Source organism: Heterodontus francisci, chromosome 42, assembly GCF_036365525.1.
Source record: "Heterodontus francisci isolate sHetFra1 chromosome 42, sHetFra1.hap1, whole genome shotgun sequence".
NCBI lineage: Eukaryota > Metazoa > Chordata > Chondrichthyes > Heterodontiformes > Heterodontidae > Heterodontus > Heterodontus francisci.
The window spans coordinates 5985727-6001184 of NC_090412.1; the positions used below are offsets into that span (position 1 = coordinate 5985727).

General features: G+C 46.0%; 1 protein-coding gene across 1 annotated transcript in view; it reads left to right on the forward strand.

The window, feature by feature from the left end:
- The window catches only part of unc5b (unc-5 netrin receptor B), a 232047-nt gene that overhangs the window by 206737 nt on the left and 9852 nt on the right, over positions 1 to 15458 (forward strand). The window contains exons 12-14 of the mRNA XM_068020412.1: positions 2891 to 3059; positions 6608 to 6841; positions 10585 to 10734. Coding sequence (XP_067876513.1) covers positions 2891 to 3059; positions 6608 to 6841; positions 10585 to 10734 — 553 coding nt within the window. The remainder of the gene's footprint in view (positions 1 to 2890; positions 3060 to 6607; positions 6842 to 10584; positions 10735 to 15458) is intronic.

Genomic DNA, 15458 nt, shown 5'->3' on the forward strand with positions numbered 1-15458 from the left:
AAAAACAGTGACATGGGATCTGAAAGATGGCACCTCTGACAGTGCAGCACTCGCTCAGTATTGAATTGGAGCATCAACCTAGATTTTCACGCTCACGTGTCTAGAGTGGGACTTTGACCCACAACATTCTGATTCAGAGGCGAGTGCACGACCAATTGACATAGAGGAAGCCTGCTTTTTTTTTGCGCTGCAGGAAAGAGTCAGAATTTTTTTTTTTTTGTCACCCACAAGGGGCTTGCCTAAAGCCTCTTAAACCTCCCTGACCATCAAAACATGGGAAGGAAGAACTAACAGTGACCTCCTAATGCATTTGTCCCCTGTTGCCTTATCTGGAGAGATTCTGTTCCAAATAAGCGAGGACTCGTCATCTGAGGAATTGGTTTGTGAAAGAGATATCAAGTAACCATGACTCTTTTTAATACATTCATGGGATGTGGGCATCGCTGACAAGGCCAGCATTTATTGCCCATCCCTAATTGCCCTTGAGAAGGTGGGTGGTGAGCTTCCCTCTTGAACCACTGCAATCCATGTGGGGTAGGTACACCCACAGTGCTGTTAAGAAGGGATTTGCAAGATTTTGATTCAGCGTGCTGTCCTGAGAATGCCAGTTTAAAGAAAAGAACTGTTGCCTTTTGTGGGTTATTTTAGCTTGCTTGGACTGTCACTTTGATGTATATTGTCTGTATGTGTAGACTTTGAACTAAAATGTGATTTAGCTATGGACATCAGCTTTGCTAACTTGATGGCAAGTTAGAGGATGATATAGTTAGAATTCAGGATAATGAGTGACTTGGAAGAGAACTTGTAGGTGGTGGTGTTCCCCTGTATCTGATACCCTTGTCATTCTAGGTGGTAGAGGTCGTGGGTTTGGAAGATTTCCTCTGTTATGGCATCAACAAACTCAACAATTCTAAACATATAAAAAGTCCAATGGAAATGATTTCTCATTTGCTAATGGATGGAAAGGAGATTTCTATGGAGTGTGGAACTTAGCTATTGACAGATTATCTGAAGTTTTGTTCAACAATCAGTAATCTCCCTTTCACTGTCCTTGATCAGAGGGGTTTAGTGGAGAAGAATCTGTTATGTCCTGATATGTGAAAGAAACTGTGAAAGTTGAGTCTCCTCTCAAATGCTGGTCTGCCTGCTCCTTCCATAATTCAAACTGTAAATTTGCCAGTCCATTGAAGGATCCAATTTCCCATGCGAGGGTACCAAAAATTAAACAATTCAAGTTTTACAAGTGTAACTTTGAGACTTTTGCCTGAAGCTTCACACACCTGTGTCAACAACAACAATTTACATCTATATAGCATCTTAAAGGCTGTAACACATCCCAAGGCACACATCGTAGGAGCATTATCAAGCGAAATTTGACACCTAGCAACCGAGGAAATATTCGGACAGACTTAGCCACAGAGGTTGGTTTTAAGAGGAGAGAGAGGTGGAGAGGTTTAGGGAGGAATTTCTGGAGCTTAAGGGCGAGGCAGCTGAAGGTATGTCCACCAATGGTCAAATTGGGGAACCGCTCCCTGATCCTGGAAAGTCTAGTAGAAGTTCCCAGCAAATTTAGGACAGGATCCTGTGTTTTCAATCCCTGGGTTCCTGATTGATGGCGTTTACACAGTGGTTTATCATTCACTGTGTCCGGAGTCTCTATCTAATCTGACTGCATAGGACTGTTTGCTTAGTTGTAACAAGGCAGCTGAGAAATGCTTTCTGGGGACAAAAGATTTAAGCATGTGTCTCGAACTCAGAGAGCTGCAAGTGAAACAGATATGCATGATGCTTGTATTGGCATTAAATAGCTTGGCCCCACCCCATTTACCTAACCAGCTGTATGCTTTATTCTGTGGCTATTGTGTGCAAAAACAAGTGAGGCAAATTATCTCCGTGAATCTGACTTTTAACCCCCATATTCGCCATTATTGGAACCACGTCTGAATAGCAGAGCTGAGTTGACGGATTTCATCTGGAACCTTCCAGCACAGAAGGAGGCCATTTGGCCCCTCTTGCCTGTGCTGACTCTTTAGGAGAGCTATCGAATTTTGTCTCACACCCCAGCCTTTTGCCCATGAGCCTGCATTTGTCCAGTTGCCTTTTGAAAATTCTGTTTCCAGCACCCTTTCAGATACTGCGTTCCAGATCTCAACAACACTCAGTCTTATCTACATAATAATCAGAATGAGATCTGCCTGTGTCACAATGAACTCGGGCATAAATGAGCTGCATTTGTAAATATAGCTCCTTTGATTTATTTTGTTATAAAATAGTAAGAGAATTTTCCATTTGGTGCTTTTTAAAATGACATCGCTGCCCCCTTATGGTGACATCTATTATAAACATATTTCCTTGATTTGAGTTAATGGTAACAATTAGTGGGCAGTTAACTCTGCACTGTCCATTATTTTAACAGAAATGTTATCCCCCGCTTAAAACAATAGGTTAATGGTTGTGTTAAAGTAGCAGAGCAGTGTCATCCAAATGTGTTTACGCATTACATAGCATGTACACCGCAGAAACAGGCCGTTCAACCCAACTAGGCTGTGCTGGTATTTATAATCTACTTGAGTCTCCTCCCATTCCATGTACCCCATCTCAGCCTTTCTGTATATCTTTCTATTCTATTTTCTCTCATGTGTTCGCCCAGTTTCCTTTGCAGAACATCTAAGCTATTTGCGTCAACCACTACTTGTGGTAGCGAGTTGCACATTCTCACCTCTCTCCTTATTTTCCTATTGGATTTACTGGTAGCTGTCCTGCATTGAAGGCCCCCAGTTGTACTGACTTTGGGTTAATTTTGTCCACCGACAACGGCTGTAGTCAGGGGAAAATAGCAGACGCTGCTATTGCGATGACTAACAGGCATTTTCTTTTTTTTTTCCAAAAGACCCCCATCCGAAGGTTCGCAGACGGTCCTGAGTCCCATGGTGACCTGCGGCCCAACAGGCATGTTGCTGTGTAGACCTGTTGTCCTCAGCATCCCTCACTGTGCAGACATCTATGGATCAGACTGGACCATTAAGTTCAAGACGCAGACTCACCAGGCAGCCTGGGAGGTAAGAACATGAGAAACGGCAATCTCACTCACTGACAGCCAGAATCCTGCAGCATAATTTTTTTTATTAATTCATTCGTGGCATATGGGTGTTGCTGGCATTTATTGTCCATCCCTAATTGCCCTTAAGGTGGTGGTGAGCTGCCTTCTTGAACCGCTGCAGTCCGCGGGGTGTAGGTACACCCACACTTGTACCAGTATACACCCATACTTGCACACTTGTATTTCATCAAGCGGGCTGCTTTGTCCTGGATGATTTCAAGCTTCTTGTTGGAGCTGCATTCATCCAGGCAAGTGGAGAGTGTTCCATCACACTCCTACCTGTGCCTTGTTGATGGTGGGCAGGCTTTGCAGAGTCAGGAAATGAGTTATTTGCTGCAGAATTCCCAGCCTCTGACCTGCTCTTGTAGCCACAGTTTTTATACGGCTGGTCTAGTTAAGTTTCTAGTCAATGGTAACCCTCAGGATGTTGATAGTGGGGGATTTAGCGATGGTAATGCTGTTGAATGCCAAGGGGAGATGGTTAGATTCTCTCTTGTTGGTTATGGTCATTGCCTGGCACTTATGTGGCACAAATGTTACCTGCCACTTATCAGCCCAAGCCCAAATGTTGTCCAGGTCTTGCTGCATGTGGGCATGAACTGCTTCAGTATCTGAGGATCCGAGAATGGATCATGATGTGCCAGAAAATAAAACATGCTTAAAAATGCTGGAAATACTCAGCATCTGTGGAGAGTGAAACAGAGTTAACATTTCAGGTCAGTCACCCTTTAAAAGGTCATCAACATAAAAAGTTAACTCTCGTTGTTTCTCCATAGGTACTGCCTGACTTGCTGAATAGTTCCATCACTTATCTCGTTTTTATTTCAGAATTTCAGCATCCACTGTATTTTGCTTGGAAACAAGTTGCCTGTTTCATAGTTGTCATAATTATCTGCTGTCCTTTTATTCCTTGTGTGCCAGTTTGCCCCATTCAACAGCATTCTCTCCTCTTAACTCAGAAAGTTGTGGGCTCAACCCCACTTAAGTCTCAGATGGCAATTCAGTGCAGTCATGAGGCGCTGCCAGACATTTCATCCTTCGAATGAGATGTGAAGCCAATGCCCTGACTGCCCATCTGAGTTGAGAAAACAGGACTCGTGTTCCAGAAAGACAAATGCAGGAATGGTTTCTTCATCCAACCCTGTTTTGTGTATTAATTTTCCCCCCTCGTATGCTGGGCCTCTTCCCCCCACCCCCCCACCCCCCCCACCTCCAATTACACGCAATGTACTGGAGGCAGTCCAAGACGCCTGGTTTGGGGAATTGCCCCACTCTGGAGTTTACAGTAGGGCAGGGAGGGGGATGCTCAGTTCCACTTAGTTTCCTGATTTACCTTTGCTCCTTTCAAGGAAGCCCCTTGATTCTGGTTGGTGTGCGTCCCACCTCTGACCCCTGCTCACGGTGCAGCCCGTGACCTCACTCTGTGAGGAGTCACTGATGAGTTATTACCCTTCCAAGACCAGACCTGGTTCTGCGAGGCCCTCACATTTCATTCTCATCTTTTACTCATATTGATGATGGACATCTTTATTGGATTGCACAGTGAAATCACTGCAGCGTGTCAAATTAGGGCAATAACTAAGTGAAGTATGGCTTGTTTGCTTGTCATAATGGCAATGCCACATTAAAAAAAAATCACGCTATTAAAGCATTTTAACTCTGTCATCGTCAAGCTGACACCAGTTTACATACATCAGTAATGGTGTCGGAGGATTATTGCTTATGCCTGAATTTGATTGCTGTTTGATTGGATTAGGAGATGCAATGCAGATTGATGGAGCCTACTACAGCGGGAGAATGCTTCAGATGTTCCGATCAATAACTTATCTATATATAGTGCCTTCACAAGGAACTGCATCCGATTAAAATTTGTTACTGAGTCACGTAAAGCGATGTTAGGACAGGAGACCAATAGATTGGGTAAATCAGGAATGTGCAAGAGACCAGAGTTAAAGGAGTGCAGATCTCTCAGAGGGTTGGAGGGTTGAGGGAGCTTAAAAGATAGAGAGGGGTGAGGCCACAGAGGGATCTGAACACAAAGATGAGAATTTTAAAATTGAGGCATTGCTGGGCCGGGAACCAACATAAGTCATCGAGCACAGGGATGACAGGTGAATGAGACTTGGTGTGAGTTAGGACGCAGGCCGCAGAGTTTTGGATGATCTCAAGTTTACCGACATGGGAGGCTGGTGAGAAAACCGTTGGAATAGTCGAGTGTGGAGGTGACAAAAGCACTGAGGAGGGTTTCAGCCTGGTGGGCTAAGGTGGCGGTGGAGATGGGCCATGTTATGGGCATGCAAGTAGGCAAAGATCAGCGGCAAAGATGAAGGTGGATCTTCCATTTCAATATACAAAAAAATAAATCGTAACTATTTCCAAAGAGTAATCTTCACAGAAATACTTGTCTCATATAGAAGGTGTCTCAGTGCTCTGTAATGTCCAGTGACACCTTTGTAATGATCGTGTTTATCTGTTACCTGAGGCTGCTGTTCAGTGAATGATGTAATCAGCTGCGGGAAGATTATTTTTTCAGGAACTGATTCTTTTTCAACGTGTTTATAGTTTTGTTAGAATTAATGGTGAGAGGAACTCCTACTAGAAACATTTTAGCATGTAGTTGCATCAGATGTGACATTTGAGGCAGACGGGCAATGAACAGAGTAAATCCCAATGCAATTTTGATCACTTTGTAACCCGAAAGCATGAAGGGGCTCAGGGTAACCCTGCAATGCATTGTAAAAGACAGTGATTTGTCTGTTAGCTGCATTGCTGTGGGAACTTAGTGGGAGTAACTTCAATCAAACTCACCCAACAGGAACCCCATGGGACCGAATCAAATACTGCCTTTACACCCCGTCTCCTACTCTGTTACCTTCATTCAAAAGTAAAATCGAGTTCCATATCACACCGGCCTCACACCCAATCCTGTCAGTTTCCCGATGAAGCTTAGGTTATAATTGTCCCCCCACGTCTCTCCGATCGAGATTAGCATTTCAACAACTCGTTGAGTGGGAGCTCCCATCACTGTTCTGCTCTCATTATTGCCCCTCCCTATATCTGTAACCTCCTCCAGCCCTATAACCCTCCCTTTCCCTGGAACCTCCTCCAGCCGTACAACCTTTCAGGATATCTGCACTGCTCCAATTCTGACCTTTTTAGCATCCTCAGTTTTCGTTACTCCACCATTGGCAGCCATGCCTTCAGCTGCCTGGGCCCTAAGCTCTGGAATTCCCTCCCTAAACCTCTCTGCCTCTCTCTCCTCCTTTAAGACTCTCCTTAAAACCTACCTCTTTGATCAAGCTTTTGGTCACCTGCCTGAATATTTCCTTACGTGATTTGATGTCAAATTTTGTTTGACGACTGTTCCTGTGAAGCCCCTTGGGGACGTTTTATTATGTTAAAGGCGCCATATAAATGCAAGTTGTTGTTGGTGTGTATGTAGTTCCTTTCCAGGAATATCAGAAGTTGTTCTCACCTGAATCGAACTCTTTTTCTCTGCCTCTTTAGGAGGTGGTGACATTGGAGGAGGAGAACTTAAACACTCCCTGCTACTGTCAACTGGAGCCCCAGTCCTGCCACGTCCTATTGGATCAGCTCGGCACCTACGCACTCGTTGGGGAGTCCATCTCCAGGTCAGCCATTAAAAGACTCCAGCTCGCCATATTTGCACCCACCTCATGTACATCTCTGGAATACAGTCTTAAAGTGTACTGTGTGGACGACACTCCTCATGCTTTAAAGGTACCTGTTACATTGTAAACTCCTCCACATCCATTCTTGGCTTTTGGTCTCTTTCTTTTTTTTTTACAGTGACCTGCCTTTATCACGTTGTTTCTATAGAGTCATACAAGAAGGATTATTTGAAGGGTTTGCAAACTTCCAGACTCAACGTTGATTTCAAGAACTTCAAATCATAACAGCCCCTTTCCTATTTCAGACAGCAGATGCTGGTGATGTTTCTGCTGTTGCCATTTACACCTCCACTGGGCCCATCTTTTGTTCTTTACTTGTCCCATTACCACCCCTCTTTTGCCTTGCACTGTCATTTATTTTGTTATTTAATCACTTCTGTCCCCCCCACTCCATCACAGATCATCCCTTTTGTTCTTTCCTGCCCTCCCATCTGTTCTTTTCCCAAGCTCTGTACTTGTTTATAAACTGTTCAATCCCTAACTTTTCCCAATTCTGATGAAAGGTCGTCAACCTGAAACATTAACTCTGTCCCTCTCTCTCTCTCCACCAATACTGCCTAACCTGCATGATCTGTTTTTATTTCAGATTTCCAGCACCTGCAGCATTTTCCTTTTGACCTTGAGTGTCTGTTCCTGGCACTAGAAAAGGTCATATGTATTTCCCTGAACTGAGGTGCTTGCAGGGTTTTTAGAGTTAATCAACATTAAGAATATAGGGGGGACAGGGTAGATGTGGAGAGAATGTTTCCCCTTGTGGAAGGATCCAAAACTAGGGGCCATAAATACAAGCTAGTTTGTAATAAATGGGGAGACAGTGGTGTAGTGGTAATGTCACTGAACTAGTAAACCAGAGGCTCTAGCTAATGACCTGGGGACATGGGTTCAAATCTCACCATGGCAGTTGGTGGAATTTAAATTCAATTTATTAATTAAAATCTGGAATTGAAAGTTATTCTCAGTAATGGTGCCATGAAAGCTACCATCGATTTTCGTAAAAATCCCATCTGGTTCATTAATGTCCTTTAGGGAAGGAAATCTGTCGTCCTTACCTGGTCTGGCCTACATGTGACTCCAGACCCACAGCAATGTGGTTGACTCTTAACTGACATCTGCAAGCTATTCAGTTGTCGAGGGCAATTAGGGATGAGCAACAAATGCTGGCCTTGCCAACGATGCCCACATCCCTTGAAAGCATATTTTTAAAAATCCGATGGGGAATAAAGGAAGAATTTCTTTATTCAGAGAATGGTGAGAATGTGGAACTTGCTACTACAGGAAGTGCCTGAGGCAAATAGCTTAGTCGCTTTCAAAAGGAAACTAGATGAGTACATGAGAGAAGAGGAAGATATGCTGAAAGGCTGAGGTGGGGTAAATGGAATGGGAGAGTCATGTGGAGTAGGAATACCAGCACAGACTAAGTGGGCTGAATAGCCTGTTTCTGTGCTGTATAGTCTATGTAGAAAAACATGTAGGGTGCATGTAGCTCAGGTTGGAGCAAGGAACAGAGGGACACAGCGAGATGAGCAAGGTTGGGTGGAAGCTCGTGTGGAGCATAAGCACCAGCTTGGGCCAGTTGGGCCAAATGACCTGTTTCTGTTCCATAGACTCGATGTAATATGGAATTGTTAAATCTGGGATTCTGGAGCTAACAATCCATGTATGGTGCATTCACACAACAGCTTCACATTCAGCAAAAGAGTACCTTGTTCAGACTACGTGGTTCCAACTGTAACCCCTCTACCGAGGAGATAGCTCTGCACGTCGTTCCATATGAAAGACTTCTTCCGAGCTGTTTATTTCAAATATTTTAACAACACCCACGCTCTCAAAAGAGTTAAATAAACTCTGGGTAAGCTTAAAGGAACAGACTGGGTACTTTTTAAACCAGATTTAGCACCACATTGAATTAAAGAAAAAAAGACTTGCATTTATATAGTACCTCTCATGACCTCAGGATATCCAAAGTGTTTTACAGTCAACCTTTGAAGCATAGTCACTGTTGTAATGGAGGAAACGTGCCAACCAATTTGCGCACAGCAAGTTCACACCAACACCAATCTGATAAATACCTTTCATCTGTTTTACTAATGATTGTTGAGGGATAAATATTGGCCAGCACACTGGGGAGAACTCCCCTGCTCTTCTTCAAAACAGATCGGATTTTACATCCACCTGAGAGGGCAGATGGGGCCTCGGTTCAACATCTCGTGCAAAAGATGGCACCTCCGACAGTGCAGCACTCCCTCAGGTACTGCACTGGAGTGTCGGGCTGGATTTTGTCGATGACAGAGATACTATATCAATGTAAATTCTTTACATGGTGTTACATTCCTGTCCTTGTAACACGGTGCTATCCCCAATTAAACCGTGATTAGCACCAGCTGTTTTCTCTCTCCAGTTTAATTTACTTCTCACATGTTTATGCAGACACCGGGAATGAAAGTAATGTCTCTGGGGAAGAGATTTTTTTTTTCCTGTCTTAATCACAAATGCATTGACAATATTACATATCTGCAATTGCTGGTCCAAGCATCTTTGAAAATGTTATTGATTATTTCAGCTTCATTCAGCCTTGTTCATACCTCCATTGTCTTATTTAACCTACTGGGCTGACAGAGATGAAGGAGTGTTGAGGTTAAAGCAATGTATGACTAGAAATGCTGATGTGCATCACAGGTTTTAATGCGAGGCATTGAGACAGAACAAGCCAGCACTCCTGACTCCAAACCCCTCCACTAGTGTAAGGAGCACTCAATGGCAGTGACCTTTGAGAGCTTTAAAATGTTACTGAGTCTTCAAATGGAATCAGCATTCCATTCAAACTCAGCTGGCCACTGATGGTAACCTTTAGTTGTCTGCTGGCCAATCACCAGGTAACTTACGGTCTCCCCAACAACTCATTCCCCGCGCCTCCCCTGCCCACAGTCAGGAGAAGACTACTGAGCAACCTAAGCTCCACTGACTTACTGGGCAGTTTTAATTCAAGCATTCTTGGCAAACATGCACTGTCGAGTGCAGCTAAGATTTGTACAAATCACAGACTGCTTCACTGTCTGAGATCTCCAGCTGAAACTGGGAATGGCGCACAATGCAGATATGTCCCTTGTGAGTTCCGATCACTGAATTTTGGATACACACTGCAGCTCCTCCATTCTTTGGGAGGAACCCAAGCCTGTTGACTTTGAAGAAGGAAACGCAATGAATGTCCTTACTTAAAGGAACGTCTCAATTAACAGCACATCTCTCAGTATGTGTGAGAGCTAAGGCACTTTTCTATACTGTAGGAGTGCAGCCCATAAGAGACAAATGAAACATGGCTGCATTTGTATAAATGGCCCAATGCTCGTGGAACTGAGTATATCGTAAACAGATGGAAGTACAAATCTGTGAATATGAAGTCAAGTTAAAGAATGAAACAGTTTCTTCACACAAGGGGTAGTGGAAATCCAGAACACTCCCCCTCAAAAAGCTCTTGAGGCTTGGGGCCAACTGAGAATGTCAGAACTTGAATTTGATAGATTTTGTTGGGCAAGGTTAGAAAGCGATAGGGAACTAAGGCAGGTGGATGGTTTTAAGTTACCGATCCACCGTGATCTAATGGAATGACAGAACAGATTTGAGGGGTTGAATGGCCTCCTATTCCGATAAACTTGGGAGTTGTTCCCTGTGATGGGGACCTGAATGAAGATCATTGCACCAAGAAGAGTGGGAGAAAGGTGTTATCAAAACGCCATTGGACATTAAAGAGGTGTTTGATTTGCAAACTTCTTGCTTGCTTGTGCCTTCCTACAGGAAGTGCTGGAGCTAGAGAGGAGTCTGGGTGGTTACCTACTCGAAGAACCCAAATCCCTGCTGTTCAAGGACAGTTACCACAACCTCCGGCTTTCCATCCATGATATTCCTCACTCAATGTGGAGAAGCAAATTACTCGCCAAATATCAGGTAAGAGCTGAATTGTCACATCTTCTGTCACGTAATTTACAGAGAAAAGAAGGCAGGCTTCTGTTATTTGGAATTTGGCCTCTTTAATCGAACATTTAGTTCAGTTGCAGTACGTCATCGGTAAGTACAGTAACTGACCTGAAAGTATATGCCTTGCATTAATATCTCATTGATTATTTTCATAGAAGCTTATAGCACAGAAGGAGGCCATTTGGGACGTATTGCCTGTTCTGGCTCTTTGACAGAGCCATCGTGCCTCGGCTTACACTCCCAGAGAAACGTATAGCACAGGAGGCTTTTGTTAAATAGTAATCTTTAATGAAGCATTTTGAAGGCTAATTGTTTACTGAGAGTGTGAGGGAGGCAGGATAAAGTCTTAAGTTGCTTTGTTACTATCCCACTGTGAGTTGGTGGCTGAATGGTCCTGAACCTTTCAGACCAGAGTTTGACTCCTGGCCAGTGTTGAGTTGGAGCTGACCTCTGTGGCGAGGTCAGACGTCGGCCGGAGTTCCTGCCCCCGACTGCTCCCCAGTGGCTCACTCTTGAAAATGCCCAGGCGGTTGGGATTGATTGTGATGCCTCTCTTGGTTGAATAGCCTACCGGAACTCCACAACTTGGCTTCGTGAACAAGGGATGGTGGTTACACACGAGGCCTGTGCCCAGCCATATTTCAATAGCAGCCTTTAGAAGCAGGGAAGGGACGAGCTGGTGAGGGAACTTAAAATTGTTTTCAAACACTGAAGGCCCCCTGTGCTCTCTGCCCTAGTCCGACTTTACCTGGTGAGATTTTGATGTTGAAATATAAATTATTTCTTTCCCTACTGCAAACATCAAAAGCTTAATACCATTTTAGTCTTACTTGTCTTAAGGAACCAGGCAGAAAAATAGCCACAGGTCAAGTTGCTATGGAAACTGTTAACCAGCAATGCAAGGGCATAGAATGTGCATCTTTTTGATTATTCTGTGTGTTTGCGGTGTGCAAGGACACCAAGTTGCAAGAAGCCAGGATTACACGGATCTTGCCACTGCTAACCCCTTTGTTGTTGTCATATGTTTTGTCTTCTGTTCTTCCTTGCTGTTAACTCCTGAGATATTGCTTCAAAAACCCTGCTTACTGCGTCCTGCTATACTTGGAAGCCGATTTGGAATAAAACCAGCATTTTACCTGGAGCTACTTGATGAAGGACAGCTTAATGAAGCATTGCTGGGCTATCCAGAAATAGTGAGGACCTGAGCTGAAAGCGGACTAGGAGGTTGCCCACCACAGTGCAAGATGTGATAACGTATTAATTGGAACCTTGTTTGCTTTGCCGCCTTGTATAATGATGATATCGCTACCAGAGACCTGGACTAATGATCAGGGGAGATGTGTTCAAATCCCACCACAGCAGCTGAGAAAATTATATTCAATTAGTTAAATAAATCTGGAATTAAAAGCACGTTGTCAGTAATGGTGACCGTGAAACTACTGGATTGTTGGTTCACTAATGCCCTTAAGGGAAGAAAATCTGACGTCCTTACCTGGTCTGGCCTACATGTGACTCCAGACCCACAGCAATGTGGTTGACTCTTAACTGCTCTCTGAAATGACCCAGCAAGACACTCAGTTGTCACCACCTCCCTCTCAAGGGCAAGTAAGGTATGCAATAAATGTTGGCCCTCCCAGCAACACCCACATCTCATAAATAAATAATATTTCAATGACTGCTGACAGTGTATTGACACACTCCCAGGGACCTCCCTGTAAACACTGACACTCCCAGGGACCTCCCTGTTAATACTGACACTCCCTGGGACCTCCCTGTTAATACTGACACTCCCTGGGACACCCTGTAAACACTGACAGTCCCAGGGACCTCCCTGTTAATACTGACACTCCCAGGGACCTCCCTGTAAACACTGACACTCCCAGGGACCTCCCTGTTAATACTGACACTCCCTGGGACACCCTGGAAACACTGACACTCCCAGGGACCTCCCTGTAAACACTGACACTCCCAGGGACCTCCCTGTTAATACTGACACTCCCTGGGACACCCTGTAAACACTGACACTCCCAGGGACCTCCCTGTTAATGCTGACACTCCCAGGGACCTCCCTGTAAACACTGACACTCCCAGGGACCTCCCTGTTAATACTGACACTCCCTGGGACACCCTGGAAACACTGACACTCCCAGGGACCTCCCTGTAAACACTGACACTCCCAGAGACCTCCCTGTTAATACTGACACTCCCTGGGACCTCCCTGTAAACACTGACACACTCCCAGGGACCTCCCTGTAAACACTGACACACTTCCAGAGACCTCCCTGTAAATACTGACACACTCCCAGGGACCTCCCTGTAAACAATGACACACTCCCAGGGACCTCCCTGTACACACTGACACACTCCTAGGGACCTCCCTGTAAACACTGACACTCCCAGAGACCTCCCTGTTAATACTGACACACTCCCAGGGACCTCCCTGTAAACGCTGACACACTCCCAGGGACCTCCCTGTAAACACTGACACTCCCAGGGACCTCCCTGTAAACACTGACACACTCCCAGGGACCTCCCTGTAAACACTGACACAATCCCTGAGACCACCCCTGTAAACACTGACACTCCTAGGGACCTCCCTGTAAACACTGACACACTCCTAGGGACCTCCCTGTAAACACTCCCAGGGACCTCCCTGTAGACACTGACACACTCCTAGGGAGCTCCCTGTAAACACTGACACTCTCAGGGACACCCTGTTAATACTGACACTCCCAGAGACCTCCCTGTAAACACTGACACAATCCCTGAGACCACCCCTGTAAACACTGACACACTCCTAGGGACCTCCCTGTAAATACTGACACACTCCCAGGGACCTCCCTGTAAACACTGACACACTCCCAGGGACCTCCCTGTAAACACTGACACACTCCTAGGGACCTCCCTGTAAATACTGACACACTCCCAGGGACCTCCCTGTAAACATTGACACACTCCCAGGGACCTCCCTGTAAACACTGACACACTCCTAGGGACCTCCCTGTAAACATTGACACACTCCCAGGGACCTCCCTGTAAACATTGACACACTCCCAGGGACCTCCCTGTAAACACTGACACACTCCCAGGGACCTCCCTGTAAACACTGACACACTCCCAGGGACCTCCCTGTAAACACAGACACACTCCCAGGGACCTCCCTGTAAACATTGACACACTCCCAGGGACCTCCCTGTAAACATTGACACACTCCCAGGGACCTCCCTGTAAACACTGACACACTCCCAGGGACCTCCCTGTAAACACTGACACACTCCCAGGGACCTCCCTGTAAACACAGACACACTCCCAGGGACCTCCCTGTAAACACTGACACACTCCCAGGGACCTCCCTGTAAACACTGACACACTCCCAGGGACCTCCCTGTAAACACTGACACACTCCCAGGGACCTCCCTGTAAACATTGACACACTCCCAGGGACCTCCCTGTAAACATTGACACACTCCCAGGGACCTCCCTGTAAACACTGACACACTCCCAGGGACCTCCCTGTAAACACTGACACACTCCCAGGGACCTCCCTGTAAACACAGACACACTCCCAGGGACCTCCCTGTAAACATTGACACACTCCCAGGGACCTCCCTGTAAACACAGACACACTCCCAGGGACCTCCCTGTAAACACTGACACACTCCCAGGGACCTCCCTGTAAACACTGACACACTCCTAGGGACCTCCCTGTAAACACTGACACACTCCCAGGGACCTCCCTGTAAACACTGACACAATCCCTGAGACCACCCCTGTAAACACTGACACTCCTAGGGACCTCCCTGTAAATACTGACACACTCCCAGGGACCTCCCTGTAAACACTGACACAATCCCTGAGACCACCCCTGTAAACACTGACACTCCTAGGGACCTCCCTGTAAATACTGACACACTCCCAGGGACCTCCCTGTAAACACTGACACACTCCCAGGGACCTCCCTGTAAACACAGACACACTCCCAGGGACCTCCCTGTAAACACTGACACACTCCCAGGGACCTCCCTGTAAACACTGACACACTCCTAGGGACCTCCCTGTAAACACTGACACACTCCCAGGGACCTCCCTGTAAACACTGACACAATCCCTGAGACCACCCCTGTAAACACTGACACTCCTAGGGACCTCCCTGTAAATACTGACACACTCCCAGGGACCTCCCTGTAAACGCTGACACACTCCCAGGGACCTCCCTGTAAACACTGACACTCCTAGGGACCTCCCTGTAAATACTGACACACTCCCAGGGACCTCCCTGTCAACACTGACACACTCCTAGGGGCCTCCCTGTAAACACTGACACACTCTCCAGGGACATCCCTGTAAACACTGACACACTCCCAGGGACCTCCCTGTAAACACTGACACACTCCCAGGGACCTCCCTGTAAACACTGACACACTCCCAGGGACCTCCCTGTAAACACTGACACACTCCCAGAGACCTCCCTGTAAACACTGACACAATCCCTGAGACCACCCCTGTAAACACTGACACACTCCTAGGGACCTCCCTGTAAATACTGACACACTCCCAGGGACCTCCCTGTAAATGCTGACACACTCCCAGGGACCTCCCTGTCAACACTGACACACTCCCAGGGACCTCCCTGTAAACACTGACACACTCCCAGGGACCTCCCTGTAAACACTGACACACTCCCAGGGACCTCC